The sequence below is a fragment of the Motacilla alba genome, chromosome 7 (assembly GCF_015832195.1).
Source record: "Motacilla alba alba isolate MOTALB_02 chromosome 7, Motacilla_alba_V1.0_pri, whole genome shotgun sequence".
Lineage (NCBI taxonomy): Eukaryota > Metazoa > Chordata > Aves > Passeriformes > Motacillidae > Motacilla > Motacilla alba.
This window is the reverse complement of record NC_052022.1, coordinates 13,839,893-13,862,039: the sequence shown is the minus strand read 5'-3', so window position 1 is coordinate 13,862,039 and position 22,147 is coordinate 13,839,893. Positions and strand designations below refer to the sequence as shown.

Sequence of the window (22,147 nt, the reverse complement as noted above, 5' to 3'; positions counted from 1 at the left end):
TCTTTTGGACAAGTAAATGGATTGTGTTGAAAATGAAAGGTACATCATGCAGATTAAAGATACCTATGAAATTAAAATGCTGTAGGCCCAATTCTCTTGTTATTCCAGCTAACAAGTACTTTGTCATTAATTCTAAATAGACTAAGTACAGTTTCATTCAAATAAAGGTCTGTTAAAGATTTTTGACACTTTATAGGACAGAAAGGGTAAAAAGCAGTTATCAAATTAGTTTAATTAGATTGGCACATAATTTCAATCTCATTTGATTCTAGTATACAGTCTTACAAAATAGTTTTTCACAGCTCTAGAATGTTATGAAGTAAATAAAAGAAAATCTGTTTTACAATGTTTGTGGAAGTAATGGTTTCATTCACACATTTTCTCCTTCTTTTGTGAAGCTGAATTGCCGTTGGGTCTTGGGGAAAAGCAGAGATGGAGAGAGACACTAAAAGTCATCTTGTCTAAAAATAATCATATGATATCCCTTAATGATAAGAGGGAAAAGGATAAAATATTAATGAAATTTGGGAAACTATTTTAAATTAAAAATAATAATGATTTTTAAGATGAACAGATATTCTATATTTTTAAATAAAAAACCATACCAAATTTAAAAAGAGAAAAAAATGTTTTAAAGGATTATATAAACTAAAAAACATACAGATTTTTTTTAACAAACTTTTCCATTTATCCCCCAAAAAGAAGTGAAAAAGAATTTGAACCATGTACTGTTTTTTGGTTGTAGTTGTTTGTTTTTGGGTTTTTTTTTTTTTTTTTTTTTGTTTGAAGTTACTGGAGACTTTAACTTCATTCCTCAGGGTTGTTGAACCCTGAGAATTGCCACCAATTCTGATGGCAATTAAGTCCATCTGGCAAGAGTACTAAAATGCTCAATGCCCCCTTAGAAGTACTATAAATGTTGCAGAGACCAGTTTTTGCTGTGCTCCTATGAGAAAGCTGCTCAATGTCTGAAGACCAAATGTTGCCTTCTTATCATACAAAGGTGTTTGGAGTGTGAGAACCTGGAAGAAGGTCCAATCTATCGAAAAAATGCTGCATGTGGCTATTTGGAAGTTGTGTCCTGTTTTGTCTCTTTCATAGGTATAGTTACATCACTGCAAAATTTCCTTACTTTTCCATGGAAATAGCTTAATGTAACCAGGCCATCATTTACATTTTTCCTGTATGGCCATCAAAGCCAGCCCATATACAACATCTTTCTGGGGAAGATAAATTGATCTGGAATTGTTTCATTGAGGAAGGAGTGACAAATGGAGTATGAATCAATCTGTCACATACAGTCCATGATCCGGACATTTTCCTGCCTTTGCCTCTCCTCCTCCCACCTTTTCCCTCTTCATCAGAGCAGAGTACTCCTTTTGAAGGCTTTTTAATTGGGGAGGTTTTGAAAGAAACACTAAATATCCAGTGAATCTGATGATTCTTGCTAATTTCTACCTGACTTTCCTCCAAAGTCAACAGTTTAAAGTTCTATTCATTTTTTGTTGCACCAAAATGGGAACAAACCAGCCATTTGCTCTTTCACTGAGGTCAAAGCTGAATAGACAGGAGTTGCTGGCTCAACTGATTAATCATTGCAAGTGTTGCAGATGACTATAAGGTAATCCAAGCAGCTGACCACAGACATAGTGGAAGCCCATCTCATGACCTGTAGCTGATAATTATTTTATAATTCTCAAGAAGCAGTTCATGAAAACAGCATACCCCACTGATCTAAACTTTTCATGTTAAAAACATAAGCATAAAAATTTGACTCAGAACCTTTTAGTGAACAGTCAGAGGCCAGGAGATCTTGGAGTAGGTGATTATTCCTTCCTAGTCCCTTGTGTAAGTGGTTACATGAAGCAGTAAGACAACTTAACTGCTAAACTGCTTGTAATTATTTACCAAGGCAAGCTTTTAATTTGTACCTAACAGGTCTAGCAGCCTCAGACCAGACTCTCAAGCCTTTTGATTGTTTCTTAAGAGGATAAGGTGATCTCTGTTTCTTAATGTTGTTGTGCTTGATTTTATGACCAAAATAAATTCTAAAGATTAGGTTTTGGTTTACATTTGAAACATACCCTCTTTTATGGACATGGCACTAAGCATTTATGGATTTGGCACAAAGACAAACATTAGTTAAAATTAGTCCCCTTAACTAAGACAGTCAGAACTACTTGCTAGAATTTGAAACATTTTCATCAAATACATTCAACAGCATTTTTGCACTGATTTTTCTCTGTTCCTGCTATCTGCCTGACTGTCCTTTTATCCTTCACAAATTTTGACTCCATGCTTCAACTCCAACTGTTTTTAAAGGAAAAGCAGGCAAAGATAAGGACTGCTTCAATTTTCATGAAAACTGCAGACTGGAGAGAAAAGGAAGACCAGAGTAGCCCAGCACTAAAGGAAAGGCAGCGAGGACTCAGCATTTTAAAGCTCTGTTTAGCAGCAGTCAGTAGTCCAGTAGACCCGAGCTTTCCAGCCATCAGACACAGAGATCCAGAGACCCTGCAGCTCCCCCTCCCCTTGGAGAGCTGCTGAGGGAGGGAGCCTTTAGGTACTGGGGGTGGGATTTAGGAGGCATAGATCCAAAAGCAAGAGTGTTCCACTGACTCTGTTGCTGGCAGAAAACTCATTTTAATAAACACAAACATGCTGAGATAGAAACACGGCCATTATTCTACTGAGGCTGATAAATGTCTATTTCTCATTGAGATGAAAGAGCTTGACCTTGTGCTTAAACTAGAGATGATACGATCAAACTACACATAATGTCACCTAGAAACCACCTGGAAACTGGTGAAAGCCTGCTAATATTGTAAGAGTTCAAAGAATGTAGTACCAGGCTCCTATCCTTAGAAAAGTATAATAATTTTCCCAACACGGGCAGGTTTCTTCATTAATGCTCATTCCCACAGTCAATATTTTGTAGCAAAGCAGTCCAACAGGTGATAATTCTTGGAAATAGGAGTTCTCTGTGCTCTGTCCCCTGGCTTATTTGATATGAATTGTATTCAGCTCCATCCAGCTCATACACCAGTGCTTGCCTAAGGCTGTCTACTGTGCGTTGCAAGTGGAAATGTCAGGTTGTTTAGCATATGCTCTTCAGGGACACAGAGATCTTTCCTGGAGCACAGATGAGATTAATATTATTAATGGAGATATCTGTAGTGGAAACAATCTTCCAAATGCTTTGAATATTGAACATATTAAACAAAGAAAATAAAACATATTGAAACACCTTAGGAACTTGCAAGGCAAATAGTAGCTCAGGGCAACAATATTTCTTATTTCCCAAGATTTCTTCAATGAATATGGAGATTTCTTTTGCGTATTTGCTCTAAAGACAAAGGCCACATTATTATCTGCAAAGCATTTCCATATCAGTTCAAGCTGTCTGAACAGAGCTGAGGAATTTTAGCAAAATTTCTTTACCATCTATCATTCATTTGAGCTATTCTAGACAGACTGTGCAATAATCGTTGGAGGAAAAAAGGAAAAGGGATCGTTTGCGTATTATTTTTGGACAACGGTCTGGCATTATTTGGAAAATAGCATATTGAACACATTAACAGAGCTAAGCATGAAAAGACCTGCATTGAAGCCATATACTAAATGTTTTTCAGCACAGATTTATATTTTCTGAAATTCATTAACAGTTTATTGCTAATGTCAAGGACCATGTAGGTGGGAGGCTAATAACCAGCCTGACGAGATGTTTGGCTGCTGGAAAGGAGTCTGTGTGATCTCAGATGCCTCCACAGGTGCTGCAGGAGGATACTGATAGAAAGTTGGTTGAGATGATAGCTGTGTGTCTCTTCCAGCTGGAGCTATTCTGTTCTGTTCTGTTCTGACATGCCTTCTTGCAAGAAGATCTATTCAGCCTCCACACAGTGTGGTGAATCCTGGAGAATGGTGTGGGAATTTCCTTCCTATCAACCAATAAGCAAACTTAGAATAGCTTAAAGAAGCCTAAATTTCTAGAGTCTATAATTAGGGAAAAGAAATCCCAAACATTATTGTTAGCACTGCTTAACCATCCCTTTCCAAAGCTTGTGTGAAGGTTTAACCTCGCTATGAGGTAGTGAGACCCATTTTTTTTTTTTTGCAGAGTTTTCAACATGCCCTGGTTAGAAGGGTCTGATATCTCCTGTAGGTGCTTAAATGGGGTCTTACCCTCTGTTTTTTGCCTGTTAAGTTGGAGTCATGTTTATGGAAGGAAACTAATCATGCCAAAACTTGATGCTGCTACATTCTTAAGTAGAAAAGGACTTAATTTAGTTTAATCTCCCAATAAGGAGTTCTTTTTACTGTTCACTTGAATGGCTCTCTGTAGACAGTGTTGACTTTCATGCAACATGGAAAATTACATTAATTTCCACAGCTCTTGTTTCTCTTTCAAATCTGGTTGAGACTGGTCGGTGGACCCAAAAGTTCTTGATGAGAACTGGCAGATGGATGAGCAGATGATTAGGCAGACAGATAGACAGCAGGAACACATAAGACTCATTTCATTAGGAAACTGGACTGAAAACAGAAGTAGCAGTGGGTACTTGGATAATATTCATATTCTGGTCACCAATTTTAAAAATGCCATGTTTTTGAAACCATTTCAAAGCTTGTAGATGACATCTTTAGTAGTTTAAACAGCAAAGGAAAAACAAAGGAACATGCTGAGACTTTTTTCTGGCACCTTTTTTTTGGTCAGAATGCTACATTTTTATAGTTTGGACTGTATTTTAACTTTTAAAGCTAGATTCAGCTTGGACAGCCCTGTAAATTTCAATGGAGGATTAATGTGTGTCATTAAGCAAAAAATATGGTCTAGTAGTTTTCAATAGCAACAAATGCTTGCTATGGTACTTCTCTGATCAACATATTTTTCACTTACTTTAAAGCCTTTGGGCTGCTCCAAGTGTATGAAATATCCATGGAGGAAAGCTGACAGTGAATTGTGATTTGAGCTGGCCACTACATTCGTGCAGCAAAGGGCATTCTTGTTCCTAAACATTTTCCTTCCAAACAGAAAACCAGCTCACCAAAAGGAAAGCCCCTTCCCCATTTAATATTTATTTATTTACTCATATTTACTGTTTACTTAGAAGGCTATTTACTTATTGGCAAATTGATCCAAGTCAATCTGTAGTCTGACTGTCATAAACAGGGAGAGGTTTGCTAGGTGCAGACAGAGAGGGCAAAAAGCAGGAATGTTCTTTTGAGTGGTTGAAGTACATCAAAAATCTACATGCAGGAAAAACAAGTTCTCCAGAAGAAAAGCATAAAGAGAAAAGCAGCTGGTTAAGGCTGAGAGAGACTTCTTTTCTAGAGTGCTCTGAGCAGAGCATTCAGAGTCCAGTGACTCCTTTGAACTACAGTAGCTCTAGAAGTCCATGGAAAGAGTTGGGCTTGGTATTTCCTATGTAAGATTATATTGGAATGCACTAAGAAGTCAGGCCTCTCTCTCAGCTGTCACATGGGGACCCTAGGGCAGAGCTATTACCCTGTGCTATCCTTCCTGCAGAGGTGCTGCTCCTCCCCAGCTGCATCAGCAGCCATGGGGCTCTGTGGCCAAGCAGCAGCAGCACTCACTGCTGGCCCTGCTGGCTCAAAGCAGGGCACTTTCCCAATACACCAAGTGAAACACCGAGTGGTTCACACCCAAGGTGGGATTAGCAAGAGCTCTCTCTGCTAAACTGCTTCTGCTTCCTTTGAAATCGACTCTCTCACATGTTCCACCTGCTCAGTTGGGCCAATGGGGAAAGTTTTGAAAACTCTATTTTATGAATATGAGAAACATGATAGAATCAAGCCAAAACCATAATATACAGCCTCTGTCCACCTTCTCTGCTTTCCAGCTTCCTAGTTTAATTCACCAGTTGATGCTGCCTAACAGGTTGCAGAAGTCTGCGTTCTCAAGCAGTCATGAGGCAGCCTGAAAATTTCTTAAAACACTTTCATAATATATCAAAACTATTTACCACTGCCTCCAGAGAAGTATGCTTTGGAACAGTCTCATAAGGTCAAGTTATCCCACTGAAACACCTATTACTATAAAGAGAATGAAAAGAAAAAAATAAAGAAAAATGAACAAGCCAACAGCAGCAGCACAGCCCTGGAAAATATGAAGTCATAAGTAGAGTTCAGCCAGAGCAGACTCCCATTAAATTTTGTTTAAGAGCCAAGTTCCACCCTGAGATATGTGTGAGCTGCAGTTTATTTCAGGGGGAGCTGTGCTGTACTTCATGCCATGGCAGGGCTTGGACATGAGTATGTGTCTGTTACAAGAGAGGAGTAAAGCCCACTTCCTTTTTTTGCATTTTTTTGGTTCTGTTTGTATAGATCAAATAGAAAACTTAAAATGTGGATAAAACAGGCCTCAGGCCCCAGCTTTACAGGTCCACTCTGTCAATTTTAATTCCTTCTTCCACAAGACCTGAATGTCTGCCTTTCTAAATCCACCTGGCTCCTTTCACAAGTGGTAGTCTTTCCCTCTTACCCTGCTACACCCACGAGTGTTAAACACACAAGCAGGAGCTCTAAGGATTGTCCTTCTTGCTTCTTTGCTCTTGAGAGTCCCTTTAAGAGAAAATCAGCAAGAAGTGCTCCCTGGGAGATGCACATGCTTTATAAAGAAGGGTCATACACAGCAGTGTGGCTTTAACTCTTTAAGACCTTACACTGGATAATTTTGCCTGAGAAATAGGAGGCCTGCTTAATGAGGAGGGAAGAAGGGGTGGCAGAGATGTTCCCTACCCTGGCTGCATTCCAAGACAGGGGCTAGGCTTACCAGCACCTTTGTGCTGAGCTGGGCTGCACAGCTGGCTTCAGACAAAAGCCTTTATCATTGCTAGGGTGGGCAGCTGCTGCACAGATGGAGGGGACAAAACGATAAAGTCATGGTCACACACCCCTGCAGGCACTGGAACTACCTGGGAGAACTGGACAGAGGAGTTCCCTGCTCCCTGCCACCAGCTGTGCATTCAGTAATGCTGAGCTTCAAAGGTTGAATTCTTTCAACTCCAAATTAAAAGATCTCATTCAAGAAGAGCAGCAGACAAGGCTCAGTCCCGCCAAGCGCCAAGTCTGGATGTGAGCAGGAGGTTAAAATACTTCATATGAGAAACTCTGGTAAATGCAAAAGCTTTTATACCCCAAGGCACCCATTTAAACACTGAATTACTAATTCTGGCTCAAAATTTCCCATTCCTCAGATCCCTTCATGGTTGGCCTGTGCTTTAACTCTCCATTAAGCATCTGCTACTGGCTCTAGTGGGTAAGACAGCCCATCAGCTCCATGCAGCACTTCCATGGGCAGAGATTAAAAAGATTACAAGTCCTGGTTGGTCAAGAAAACCCAGCACCATCAGGATCAAACCCATATTGGCCATCACTTGTCATGGATTCTGTAGCAGATGGGAAGAGGTGGCATTGTCCCTGGGAAAGGAAGTCTCTTTTCCTTAATGGTGGTGTAACCTAACAGCTGGTGAGGGCTAAGGGAGACACAGGCAGCTCTGGTAATGCTACAACATCACTTCATCGTGCAATGGCAGTGAAACAGACGACAGGGAAAATTGGTACCAAATCCCATTAGCTAGAAGATGGATTGGAAATATCCCTGCAAGGCTGGGGGATGGAAAAGACAGATGTGTGTGGCCCTGGGAGTCTGGAGAGACATATAACCCTCAGCCACAGCTGACATGCCATGGCTTTGTGTCTGTTAAGGGACAGTTTGCATTTCTTGCTACATCTCCTCTCACCAAGGATATTTTCATTGGAGGGGGGAGTAGGAGCAAATTATCCTCTAAGGGATATGGATGCTCATGTCCACAGACAGCAAGCTGGTGCCCTGAAGTGCCAAGTAGTGGAAAACAAAATCAATTGCAAAGCTGAACACCCACATTTATCTGTATTTCCCTGGCAAACTCCCCTTGGCCACCCACAAGTCCTGCACCTTTCTCTGTGTGCAGGCAGCAGGGCATGACTGGGGAGGGTTGATCCCCAGCTTCTTCTCAGGTGTGAGCTGTGAAGAAAATCACTTGGGTGGAAAAGGGCATGTGCTACCTGTTACAGTTTCCAAGTCTCTTTTTCTCATTCAATGGGGAAAATGTACCCTTCTCTTCTGGAATAAATCACAGACACAATCTTCAATTACAGAACACGTGCTTTTTCCCCACATCTTCCCCCAGTGACTGCTGCAGTTTCATATCTGACACAAATAGCCATCCAGACCTCCAAAGGGAGGAGCTTGTATTTCTCCCTCTAGCCATTTTCAGCAGCTGCCAGATCTGCAAGGCCCTGGGGCTGCACCATGATAGAGGTGGGGGGAAGATTCAGCCAGAGATTTGGTACTCAGGTCACTTAAAAACAGCCCAGTGGGAGCAGCAGCATGGAAGTTGCACTACTGTCTGTTCTGCTACTGGAGTCTGGAGAAAACAGGACACAGGATATGCTTCCTGTCTGGGGAAGGCTTGTAGCAGCCTGGGAAAGATGACATGACCTTTTTCTTAAAGGAAATGCAATTCATGGAGAGGAATAGGGAGGAAAAGTCCAGGCTGCATTTTTTTCTTAAAAACAGTGTCATGCAGCTGTACCTCATCTCACTTTCTCCCTTGTGTTTTAAGCTGATCTTTATTTATTAAGCAATGACAGATTTTAAAGAGTTTCATACCTCTCTGCCAACCCATTGTTGCTCCAGTCAGTCACGAACCTTCTGACATAAGTCAGAGGCTGTCGCAATGAAAGGTTTCATTCATTGCGAGCAAAGGAAGCCAGAGGAGGTACCTTGAGAGCAGAAGGGCTCAGCTCATGCTCTGTTTCCAGCTCACAAGTGGTTATGTCCCCATAATGCCAAGATTAAGCATCTCACACAGAACGTGGGAGGAGGAAGAAGAGTCTTTGTCTGAGATTCACAGATTTTAATGGATTCCAGAAGGGAAATCCTTTACCCAGGAGCAACAGCAAAGTTCAGAGAAATGTAAAAGCATTTATCTTCCCAGTTATGTTCCTGCCTGCCAAAAGCAGGAGGGGTGATTTACTCCTCCTTGGTACAAAGAATCTCTTATGGATCATTAATCCACAGGGGAATGAGCTCAGGAGCCACAGACATCTTTACTTAATGTGCAAGAACCTTGAATCAGCAGGAAGTTTTCTTTGGGAGCATACAGGATCAGTTTGTCTTTATTTGCTCCCTACTACCTCTAGTCTTCAACGGTGTTTCCTACAAGAGCTCTAGTTACCATTCATAAATCACTTTATTACAATAAAATCTGTGGTGATAGTAGACAAGGCAGCTGTGAGCTAAATCCAGGCATTTGAAGCAGAGTCGTATTAAAAACTTAGGATCTGAAATCAGCAAATTCTGATACAAAGCCCAATAAAATCAATATGAGCAATCTCAAGTTCCGGGGTACAAGTATCTCAACAACAGATTTCAGCACTGCAATGGCAGCTTGCAGTAAGTAAGGCATTTCCTGAGAAACTCTGCAGAAAAATGAAGGACACAGAAGTAGTTGGGTATTTGATTACAGGCCAGGACATCGGGTGATCTAAGGTGATGAAATTTTCAACTTACAGCTAGAGCTGTACAGAAAACATGCACAGAAACTTATGGTAGGAAAGGGGTTAGATCCAGTGGACACCACTTGTTAATATTTATCATTTCTTTAGGAGTAATAAAAAGAAAAATAGTCTCAATTTGTCTCACTTTGACTCTGTGAAAGCACCTGAAAATATATATATAATGTCTCATATATAATGTTTCACTTGCTAAGTGAAAAACATTATAGACTGTGTCTCTCTCTATATATTCACGATATGCAGACATTTACGATATGCCACCGTTCTGTGGTGGATGGTATTTTATATTTTTTACCTCAGCAAAAAAGAAGTGTAGCAGGGAACTACATTTCTGTATTCAAATCTCTCAAGAAGCACTCCATACTTAACTTTGCCAGGTTCCACATAAGTCTGGTAAATACTCATCCTTGTTACTGTAAATGATTTACAAGATTAGAAATGTGGCTGAAAGAGAAAACCCAAAGCTGGCCAGTGTCCTTGGGTTTTACGCTCTCGTGTGTGTCTGCATGTGCACACAGCATCCTTTATTTTGGCTCTTTGTCACACAGTTAGGCTTTGACAAATTGAAAAGTATTAAGATTAGAACAATCATGTTTACAGGTATTACCACCTGCTACTTCATTTCTTCCATGGTGCTTAAATGTTCAGGCGTGTGGCTTTGAAACACGGTACCTTTAATGCACTTAAAAACCCTGCTGGATTTCCTGCTCTCTTTGATCTCCACAGTCTAGAGACTATCTCAGAGAATACAAATAAATGTGTTTAGGGGAAAAATATTTTCAAGGAGAAACCCCTAAAGTCCTTCCAGCTTGATATGCATTACCAGTTGATGTCATACCTAAGGTTGTTTTTTGCATTTTATCTTCATGCTTCAGGAGGCTGGAATCTCTATCCAGAATCAGCAACTTGATGAGGTAACTTGGGAAGACAGATATGGTCAGCGCCACATGAGCACTGAAGTGTCAAATAATTATTTGGTGATTCTTGTTTAGAAAGGAGATGGAGGGAGAGATCATTCTGCCCTGAGAAATTACTAAACAAAGTAAATAGGATACACTTTTGTAACGAAGAAGACTATTTTGTCAAGAGGAAATGGGAAGGATGTGAGTGGAAAGCTTACTATTAATCATGAAAGGAAAGAGACATTAATTGGAGAGCTGGAGACAGAGGAAAAACTCAGATTACCAAGGGTATGAGAAAACCAGCTTCTTTTGGGGCTGTATAACACCATCTTTTTCATCTCTCACCATGCCAAGTCACCATCTGTCACTACCCTCTTGGTAATGGCTTGGATTTGTAGTAATTTAAATTGTCACCTGTACAGCAAGTACAAATCAGATCTGGGTTCCTGGGTCAAGGTGTGGAATGGTTGACTTGGGAAGAGGTGTTGTGAGGAACCAGATCCATTCAGTTATAGAAAAGGTAAGCTAGAAGGGTATTTTTCCCTTTTTAAAGGATGTTCATGGGTCCAGTCACTCCCTATTGCCTGAGCTGTAGGTATGATGAGTAGACAGCTTTTAGTGGGAGGGAGATGGTAAAGTGCCAAAGGCAATCAGCAAGGTTTCAAAAGAATTCATTTCTTCACATTAGGCGGAGACAACCTTCCACAAGAAGGACCTACCAAGTAGCCTTTGAATCATAATATCATGGAATGGGTTGGGTGGGAAGGGGCATTAAAGAGCATCTGTTTCTAACCACGCCTCCACGGCCAGCTTCATCTTTCACTAGACCATGTTGCTCAAAGTCCCAGCCAACCTGGCCCTCTTCTCCCTGACCTCGTGGTGTTCTTCCTGGCTTTGGTGATAGCAGAAGTTGTTCACTCTGCTCTTCTTCATTACTGGAGCAGGGATAGTTGAGTAACAGGAAAAGTGACAGTGTTCAGAGCACACTGAGTGGTTTTGCAAAAGAGTGAAAAACCCCTTTTTTCCCAAAGCAAAGGGAAAGCTGGGACTTGGTTCCCACCTGCAGATTTGTTTCCTGGTGTACTCAACACGTTATGCAGGGTTTTCTGTACAGAGAGATACAGCCTAATTTAGTGTATAGCCCCTCTTTCCACCAAGGGCCTAATTGCCATTAGTAACTGGTAGTATAGGTTCTTTAAACCAAAAAAAAAAAGGTCCCTATGAGTTCAGTGTGGGGAAAACTGGATTTTTATGCAAGAGAGTCAAAAAATCAAAGGCCATTGACATAATTATGGAAATTCAAGTGAGATAGACAATAATCATCCCTCCCAATCATGCGATTCAGAATGTAAAAAGCATGGCCCAGTGGTAAATAAAAACTGCTATGTGATGACAGGAAAGATCTGGAGAGGGGATGTGTTGTTTCATAGCAAGCTGTGAAGATGAGAGAGCAAAAAGAAATCAATAGAGAAGAGGGAGAGTGGAAGAGAGGGCAACTCCCAAAGGAAACAAAGCCTCAGCCCAGATGGTGACAGGGAAAGATCTATGTTTTCCTGACTTGTTATTTTCTTCCTTTCCACTGGCAGCACTGTGGAAGGTCCTTGAGAGAAGGGGGAAACAGCATTTAAGAGCTGGGACCTGTGTGTCACTGGTATGTTCAGAGATGACCATTTACTTGTGGGCTAAGAAAGGGACAGACAGGTAGGATTAGGAGGTGCAGAGGATATCTGAACTAGACAATATGAGAGAGCAGGTGTGAGAGAGGCCCCAGATACATCAAGGATTTAATTTCCTGCTCGCTTTGTTGGATGGAAAAGGGAGTGTGCTCATTACGTTTGCACTGACAGAAGAGCAACTTCAGCTAGCTCATGAGTGTTGGTTAAAAAGTTTCAGGAAATAAAAGACTAGATTATTTCATAATAAATTGGTAAACTTCTAGCCCTAACACATGCTAAGAAAATCCTGAAAGCAGAATTCAGCAATATATTCTAGAAGACAGAAATAAAATATAAAAACCCAGCATGTCATTTTAAACATCAGAATTTTTGAAAATGTACACAAGTTGCCTGAACTCTTGGATGTCTACATTTTATGGTACCATTCACCATCCACTAGAAATATTTTTTCACTGTACTCATTCAGGCAGATAACTCTTTAATCACTTGTGTTTAAGCGATTTGTGGTCTATTTGTCTCACGTAAGGATGATTTGGTTTATCTAAAGTCAGCCATGAACTTTTTCATCCATTCTTAAGTGACTGAAATTTTTGAAACATCCAATTAGCAGATAAGAAGCATCTTACTTTTGTCTTAGTAAGAACACTTTTCAAAGAAAATGAGATGAACCACAGAGAAGTTTGCCTACAAAAAAAAAGTTAAACTGGAATAACAATTCTGTAAAATCTCTTCCAGCATAAATTAATCTTCTCAACTGTTTGGGGGGGGGGGGGGTGTCACAGAATTATGTAACATGATTGAATTGATTCTTGAATAAGTATTTTGTTTCTGAAGGAGGCTAGGTTTTTTAAAGAATAACTTTAATTTTGGTATGAATATACTAATATGATCAGCATTTCTAGAAAGCTGTCCTAAAGATGCAACCACCAAATTCTCCTAGCACAGATGAGCTAGAGGAGGAATGTAAACCTGAACAAATAAAGCCATAAAAGTAGTGGAAAGGATGATGGGTATAAATACACATCTTTGTATATGTATGCATACAGATATAAGGTATATTGCATATTCATACACTCTGGGTGTGTATATATATGTGGACAGAATTCAAACTCATTTTCAAGGTTTGGTGTTACTGAAAGAGTCTCTGCTCACAACTATAAACACCTCCACATATGTAATGATTTGATGTCTGATTCTGTATGGATGTGGACTAGTCAAACATGTCCTGTATGATGTGGACTGTCTCATAAAACTAGGTATTTTAAACATGTAGTCCCCAGTAAAACAGGCATTTATCACTCACAATAACAAAGAACTGTCTCAGGGTGTGTTCAAATGCCCCCCTGCAACTTACTGATAAAAAGCTTAACTCAGTTTCAGGGCTTATCTGGAGAAAAAAGAGGTAGAGACCCTCATGAAATAACTGAATTCTTTTTTCCCTCTTAAGATGAAAAAGAGAGGCAGAGGAAAGGAAAGAAAAATCACTTTAAAACTCTAATGCAGCAGAACAAGTTTAACCCATTGAGATTTTTAGTGAAGCTTTCTGCTTCATCAGGAAGAACCCTGTGGTGAAACATATGTCAGAAGAGAAGAAGATATGAGAAACTGGAGTCCTTTGCATATGAGATGATTAATTAAGAGGAAAATCACTTAGCCAGCTGTCTCATTGGTGAAACTACATGTGCAAGGTACATCTGCAATAAGGGATCAGTTTAGTACAGGCAGTGTATTTGATTTCCATGCTAACATAGAGGAGATAGGAATCTGGGGTGAATTAGATTGTGCCGACTCTTCAAGAAACAGAGGACTCCAGATCTTATTTCAGCATGAAATTATGAGCTGCATGTCTGTTGTTGTAGCATTTCAGTGTTGGTACTTGAAGCAGTTATCAGTTACAACTAAATTATCCAGAGAAGAGAGACCTTTCCTCCATTTGTGTTCATAAATTGTTGGCAAACAAAGCCTGATTTCTCCAGGTGACACTTTTCTCCATTCTCCAAGTAGTTTTTCAGAATGCTTAGCAGCTGGTGAATTTTTCATCTACTCGTTATTTGGGTAATGGTGTCAAATTCATCTGAGTTAGAAAATTAAGGAAGTAAAACACAATTGTCTGCTGCTCAAATACTTGCCCTCCTAAGGTGCTTCTATATTCTTGTCACTGTGGCATCTGGGTTTTTCATGCATTTTCTATCACAACTTGTATGTGAAGCAAAAAATTGTAAACAAACTTTCTACTCATGTCAAATGCTGTTTTCAAAAGTTTTCTGATCTTTCTGTGGGAAACAAGCAGGCCAGTTGCTAAATAACTTCTGAGCTATGTTTTTATTCCTGAGCGTGCATTACAGAATTCGTCAGTGGGAAGCAAAGAACTGTTGCACCAGTGATTCTGCTGGATTTAAACCAACTCCTACCTCCCCAGCTTTTCCCAGCTAAAAGCTGCCTCACCAGCAGTGTCCATGGAGAGCAGACATTTCTCTCCCACCTGTAATCTCTCCTCTTTACCAGCCTTTTGAAGCAGAGGTGACTGTACAGCACCTAGAACAATCAGATCCCTCTGTTGGCTTGAATTTCTCCACGCTATAGGAATACTGATCCCTCCCCAACAATAGAGGCAGGCACTGCCCAGAGCACACACACAAACAGACTTTCATTAGACAATGCAGTTCTGAAAGCCTGTTTTACAAAAGACTTTGCTGATTGGACTCAGTCATTTGAACAGCTATGCATACAGGGTATGTTACACAAGAGACTAGAAAGAAAGGTGCAGCAGTATCAGCAATGAGATGCAGACACTACATAATTCTATAATATTAACAGGCTTAAGCACACAACTAGCCACAACACGAATCTTTAACATCAACTGTGTATTTTTTTTAAATGATGCCCAGCAATGATGAAAATTGTGTATTTTAAACCAGCAGACTTCTATTTGGGTCGACATGCTCCCTATTCTCTTCAGCTCAGTGGTTTGCCAACATTTCTGCTGTTAATTACTGAAAATTTAGGTGCATTCTGAGCCTTTCAATTCCTAGACTTTCACATAAATATGTCAGACAATGAGGGTGTCAGGAGAGTCCTGGGGTATAAAGCCAAATTTTCCAATTCATATGCCCAGTGGTGGGAAACAAACATACAAGCAGAGACATTCAATTTACATCAATGCTTCTAGGATATGTTTTGAGATTTCTGCGCTAAAAATGAGAGGTTATTATAATCTGTAGGTTTCCTTGTGTATAAGTGCTCACAGGTTGACCAGATTTTCACAATCAATAGCCTCTAGTTTTGTTTATCACTTACTGTCACAGGCAAGCACTTCTGTTGATTAAAGGCAGTGAAATCACATATATTGCCAAGGTGTGAATAACATGATTAAAAACTGGAAGGGTTCATTCAAGGCTTTTCACAAGCCCTGTGTGAAAGGCAAGTGGTATTGCTCCAGAAACATACAAAAGAACGAGTATGCAGCCCCAAAATATATCTCATTATGAGTTGAAGATGTGGCAGGGCTGTTCTCAGAACCACACTCCCCATTCACAGCCAGAAGTCACTCTGCCTGTATCTGAGGCCACCTTTGCAAGGTCTCAGAGGGGACAGATACATATGTGACTCATTTTGCCAGAAGCTCAAACTGTCCTTGGGGAAGGTGGAGAAGCTTGGGCTTGTGGAGCCAAGACCTCCTGCTTGTAAAACAGAGGCAGCACCAGACTCTGCTCCCCTGAGCAGGGCAATGCCTGGGTTACTGCTGGAGGACAGCTGGCAATGCAGAGGGAGTACATACAGCTCAAGAAGGCTTTGCTTTACCCTCTTCCTCACCCTCTTCCTCCCTCTGTGGCTGGGGCATGGCCTCAGGACCCATCTTGCTTCTTGGTTTCCTTTTGGGCCAATTCTTCTGCATTGCACACATCACACTGCTTCCCTATCCCCTCAGGAACAGAACCTTATCTGTTGATGGGTGATGAGGAAGTAAAGCCTCCACAAACTGTTCTCCTTAACCACTAACTCCTTTGACAGCTGGCATTTGGAGTATAAGAGACCCTAGATAAACATTCCCAGGCTGCTGGGTACAGATGAAATCCTGTCAATTGCAGAACACCTTCTCCAAAGGGGTGAACACCTCTGACCCATAAAGATGGCTTTGCACAGATCACTGCCTCCCCAGGCTGAACCTTTGACTTGGTGACGTTTATTGTCCTCATCCTTCACCTCATTTGAGCTGTCCCACTGCCTCAAAATAGGGTCACTGCAGTCTAACAGGAAGAGGGCAAAAGCTGCCAGCTGAATTGAGACTGCCAAACCTGTGGAGTTCCTCAGCTTTCATAGTTAGGTCAGGCAGCTACTGCTTGTACATGTGAGCAGGAAGCAAATGCATCACAGTTACTGCGTTCCTCACCTCTGTTATGTGTACAGAGAGCCCACTCAGATGTCTGGGGGATATCTGAGCTGGGCATGGGAAGTGCCCAAGGTGAGATGGTGGGGCATCCCCGTATAGGGGCAGAATACATTTACAGACTCCACAGAGTTGAATATTTAAAATCTGAAACAGTGTGTGCTCCCCCCTGGATTGACAGGATCATACTGCATTTATAGAATGAATAAAATTATTTATCAGCCATTAGTGAACACAAGGAGATAAACAAAGTACGTGAGCAATTAGGTAACTTAACACTGTTCAGTTTACATCAGTTGGCAGCTGCTCTGTGGTCTCACCTGAAGGTATTCAGCAAAGAATTCATATGATCAGTATATATATCAAAAAGTTTTTGATTATTATTTTATGCATTTTCACATCCATCTGAAAGATTTTCACTGTAGCTATGAAGCAAATTTGTTTTCCCAATTATTCTGCTTCTCTGGCAAACATCTGCTGTCCATGCTGCGCAGTGCCTGTCAATACACTGAACTTTCAATTGTTTCTTGTCTTGTTTCTTGCAAAATTAGCAGGAATTTTACTAGGAAATAAGGTTCTTTTCCCAAAGACCTTCCCTCCAAACTTCAACCGTTATCAATGCACCAGACATGCATTATACAGAAATATGATACTATCAGACTTCCCTTTAACTTTTGTTCCTAATCTATAAATTTTATCCATCTAATTAAAAAAAAAAAACAACAAAACAAAACAAAACCAAAACACCCAACCAAAGACAATACATTATGACTTTTTCAGCCAGAATACTCCTAGCTGGATTGCAAGCAATTTATTTTCATGGAGAGAATCATATGATCTTAAAATAGTTCAAGTTGAGAATTCCTGTCCGCATTTTGAAAAAAACCCAGGAGAACCTAATGCATCTGTCTTTTTTTCATTATGAGCAGACAAAAGGCCCCAAGGGGCACTAACTCCTCATCAGGTTTCCCCCTAGGGCCTTCTGTTGGGTCTGACAACCTGGGTCTGCCAGAGAGGTTGTTTGTAATGTATTCAGAACTGTAGAGCTGATCCTGGATGTGTCACTTTGCCAAGCCTGTCACTAAATATACAAGATTGGGTCTGGACCCTTGTTGATATTTCACAATACACACGAAGAACTTCAGTGAGTCATGACCACCCTCCTGGACAAGCTTGGAGAGCACCAATAGCACTAATTTACTCAAGCTGTGCCAAGCTCTCAGAATGCTGAATTAGCCTGCCTGTATCTTTCCTTGCTATAACAGAAAACAAGGTGCAATAGAAAACAAGCTATACTATTCTAAACTGCAGAATGAAGTAGAATAAAATACAAAGGTAACATCTAATCTTTCTTGTTGGTTAGAATCTGCAAAAAGGACTAAAGGGTAACTAGAAATTGCTGGTTGGGATGCCAGGGATTCTGCTTGCTGTGTCTTTTCTGCTGGATCAGCCTGCCTCATTCAAAGCTTGGGAAACATTGTCAGTGTCTACAGCAATACAGAACAAATATCCTTACAGCAGTATCTGGATCAAACCCTGAATTGAAGGCTGCTCCCAGCCGTGCTCTCTGTACTTTCTGCCTTCATTATTGGTGTCATGGTATGATAAACAATTCTGCTATTGGCAGTTTATTATTAAAAATAAAACAAACGTACTTTCTTGAATTAAAACAAGAAAGACCATACTAAAGCCATAAGAAAAAAAAATTGCAGCACCAAAATCTCAAGAGTTTTTCACAGCTTATCAAATCATAATCCATCCCTTCCTTCACCTTTCTTTTTAATACTGTCCCAAAATGAACACTACCATAGTGCAGCTGAGCCTCTGGGCTCACTTGACTGTTCAGGCCAAATTCTCTCTTTTAAAATTTACTGAAATATGCAGAGTTATGCAAACAGAGGACTTGCCCTCCTGTACCTTTTCTTGCTGAAAAACCAATTTGCTTGTCCTTAAGCCCGTGTTTCTAAATTTCCAGGAGCAGAAACACATTGTGGCTTTAAATATAGACTGTCAGTTTGTGGCTTGAGTCTCATGTTACACACAGACAGCTTGAGACTCTTAAACACAAGCTGGGCAGCACCATTACTATCTTAGAAAAGCGTCAGTACGCTTTCAAAATGCTCTATAATTTCATTCCTGAAGGCGGGGGGAGGGAAAAACATTCACATGAAACTTTTCTAAGCTGGGGTTTAGGCGGAAGCGTTACTAACTTTGCTTGGTCCTGTTCAGGAGCCAGAGTTAGCAGAGCCTGTTTCAGTTCTTCCCTCACACACGCGCACACACAAACACAGAGAACTAAGAAAGAAAACAGCTTCTTCACAACTTTTTTCCTTCAGGATTAGTCTCAGGCATTCCTTACTTTTTTTCCCCCATACCAAATGCATTAGACAATCTGTTCCTTAAGCGACGGGCTGATAAATCCACTCTTATTGTAAGGGGGGAGGGGGGGTAAGGGTACTCACGTGGTTGAGATGTCGCATTGTTTTGGGAACTCATAATTTACGCCTTTGAAAAATGCCTTATTTGTGCTGACAGTCTCTCTTCCCTGCTCAGAACTGACGGCGAGATTGAACAGAACAGCTGGAAGAACCCAGGAAAATGCTCCTCTTGTTCGGGCTCTCCTTGCCTGGCTCCTGACCCCTTTACAACTGGAAAAGGAAACAGCACATGTGTCATTCTCTTTTGCCTGTGTAGCTCACATGAGCGGGGAGGGGCACCCATTTGCAGATAGCAGTAACTGTATTCAAGTTTTGCAAGTTGGATGTATTCCACCCCTTTGCTTTTATTAGCCAGCAACCAGTGGAAAGAAAATGCTCTTTTCATTCTTAGCCAAATCTAGACACACCTATTAAATCCACTTCCCAAACCCCTGGATCCACTGCTGTTGATGTTATATCTTTTAAGTTTAAAACTTGCTGCTGACTCCTTTTCCTAAAATTCTTACCCATTAGTGGGTAAGACTGAAAGTAGTACTTTCAATTTTTGTTGCTCATCATCCCCCTTAACCCTCCCAGTCTGACTGATTCTGTCCCTTTAACAGGTGAAAATTGAGGATGGCATTTACTGGGTCAAAGTAGTTATGTCAGCATATACCATGAATCTATATTGTGCTCAAAACAAGTAGGAACCTGTGGCTACAGCACAGGCTGAAGCACAAGTGACTCCAGTCATGGCTCTGACACAGGCTTCCTATGGCACCTTTGGCAAAATATTTAATCTCTGCTCCAGTTTGCCATTGGTAGAACAAAGATGAGACACCTGGTTTCTCCCAGTCTTGGTGTTTTTATTTTAATGTACAGGCAGGTGTTATTTGTAAATAAGATGTATTTATTGGGCTGCAGAGGTTAATTTGCATACTCCACTGTGAGTTTTTCAGCCTGGACTAGGGTGCCAGCTGCCTTGTTTATATAGTTGCCATTTAAAGCTATCTGTTTGGCTGTCTGTATGCTGTGCTGCAGTCAGTGGCATGTAGTCACTGTAAGTGTGCATACACAGCCTGTCTGTAGCTGACATGGACTAGGACTTCTAGGTTATACCAGAATACAAGCAATTTTTAATGCATATGCCTTAAACACTAAGGAGAGTGGACAAAGTTTCCATTTTCCTGGTGTCTGTTATGGCACAGCCTGCCTGTGACAGCAGAAACACAGTCACCATCGAGATGGAAGTGGAAAAAAACAGACTAATGAAATCCAGGCTGGGACCATCCTGTTTTGCAAAATTGTCACAGGATATTTCTGTGAAATCATCTCAGTGACCTCCTACAAGAAATCAGTGCCGTGAACTTGGCTCACAGTATTTGTTTAGCAGCTATAGGATGGAAAGAACAGTGGCTTATTTACATGCCAACAGCAACTAACAGCTTGTTTGTGAACATGGATGCAGTAAATTACTTCAGTCAGCATTTCCACACTCTGGGCTCGTGGTAGAGATCTCTGGAACATTTAGTGATAGAGCAAAGCAAGGCACAAAACAAAGACAGGGAAATAATAGGAAAAACTCCTGACCTTGCTGCACTGGCTTCAGCCCCATAGCGTGACATTCATTTACACTTGATAGATCCTCTATGAAAATACTGATGGGCATGTTTTTGATTACTGCTTCTTCTGTGTAAGAAACACAATGTGCACAGGTAAAATAGGGGCTTTCTGATCTGGCATCAGAAATTGTTGTCATGTGAAGTTTTTACATTTAAATCTTTCATTATCATGATCAAGGACAAGTAGGGTGGCCTTGGAGCAACCTGGTCTAGTCAGGAGGGTTGTAACTAGATGATCTAACCCAAACCTTTGTACAATTCTGTGATTCTGTGATCCCTAAGGAATTTCAGATCTTTTATTAAGAAAAGATTCCCTAGCTGCTGCAGATGATGCGAAGGACGGGAGTCGTGACGGTTTTGTGTTACAGCCAGTGGCCTGGACTCTCTTAGGAATTTTGTGGCAAACCACTCAAAATGGCATGCACTGTTAGATCCTGGTGATCAACCCCTCTGCATCTGTGCAACACTTCCTGCATCTGTCTGTGTTCTTATTAAAGCTGCTTTCCCCCCACCAAAATCACTGGAAGAGTTATACCCAAGTTATGTAGGAGGATTCTGGCAGATCCAAACTCACATGGGAAAGTCCCCTTTAACATGTTGTTATCTTCACTTTTCTTGGGACTTCTGTCTTTGCTTATTGAATAGACTGGGGCTTCCAGAAATCAGAGAGCCTTTTCCCAAGGCTGTTTGCTCTCAAACAGGCCATTAAAGAGACCTGCCTGACCTTTTCCACTCATCATTAATGGGAAATATGTGATGTTGTCAAGGGAAGCCCCATGCAGCCCAGCATGCTTCCAGGGGAGCCTTGAGACTGGGCACTGAACAAAAAGCATCTCAGTGCTCTCAGCCAACTGATCACATGGGACAGGAGGCAACAAAGGAACCCAGAGCAAAAGATGGGAGTAAGTGCTGGTGGGGAAAATGTGTGATTAATCACTAATTTTCAATTTGACTGAACTCTCTCCTAATCTTTAAATAGCAGTTGCTTCTGGCAAAAAACCAAAAGCTCCCCAAAAGGGTTAAAAGCAGAAGATAACAAAAGAGTAACTGAAAGTAATTTTTATCTAAGGATTGTGGCATTCATACAGGATTCACCAAGTCTGTGGGATAGCACAGGTATGTTAGGAAATCCGTGTCAGCTCTGTGGTTTTCATCAGCCAGTTACTTGATCTTGAGGCCGTAGTGTTCCCATTAACCTACAGAAGTATTGCTTTCCTGCCCTGGTGAATACTTTTGCATCTCCAGCCTTTGAAAGAGTCTTTTTCTGAATAAGGAAATGAAAATTCCCTTTTTTTTTTTCAGTAGTGCTTTCAGATGTGACAGCACTTTCAGGTCCAAGAGTGTTAGCTCAGAAGTGGAACCTTTTTTGCCTCCAATACTGCAATTTATCCTACTCCTCCTAAGCACAGCTATGTAGTGAATGCATGGTCAGGCCCACATAGTTGTTCTCTTTGATGCTATCTTGCTCCAAGATAAATGATATTTCACAGTCATTCAGGCTTGGCAAGCTGATGCTGCATGCTGCAGCTGTTGTTCCCAACAGGAAGGGAGGGTTTAGGCT

The 22,147-nt window shown here is 40.9% G+C and overlaps 1 protein-coding gene across 1 annotated transcript in view; it reads right to left on the bottom strand.

The window, feature by feature from the left end:
• GYPC (glycophorin C (Gerbich blood group)) overlaps positions 1-19,238 on the bottom strand; it is a 33,183-nt gene extending 13,945 nt beyond the window's left edge. The window contains exon 1 of the mRNA XM_038143363.1: positions 19,010-19,238. Coding sequence (XP_037999291.1) covers positions 19,010-19,043 — 34 coding nt within the window. The 5' untranslated portion in view covers positions 19,044-19,238. The remainder of the gene's footprint in view (positions 1-19,009) is intronic.
• Between the last annotated feature and the right edge of the window lie 2,909 nt (positions 19,239-22,147).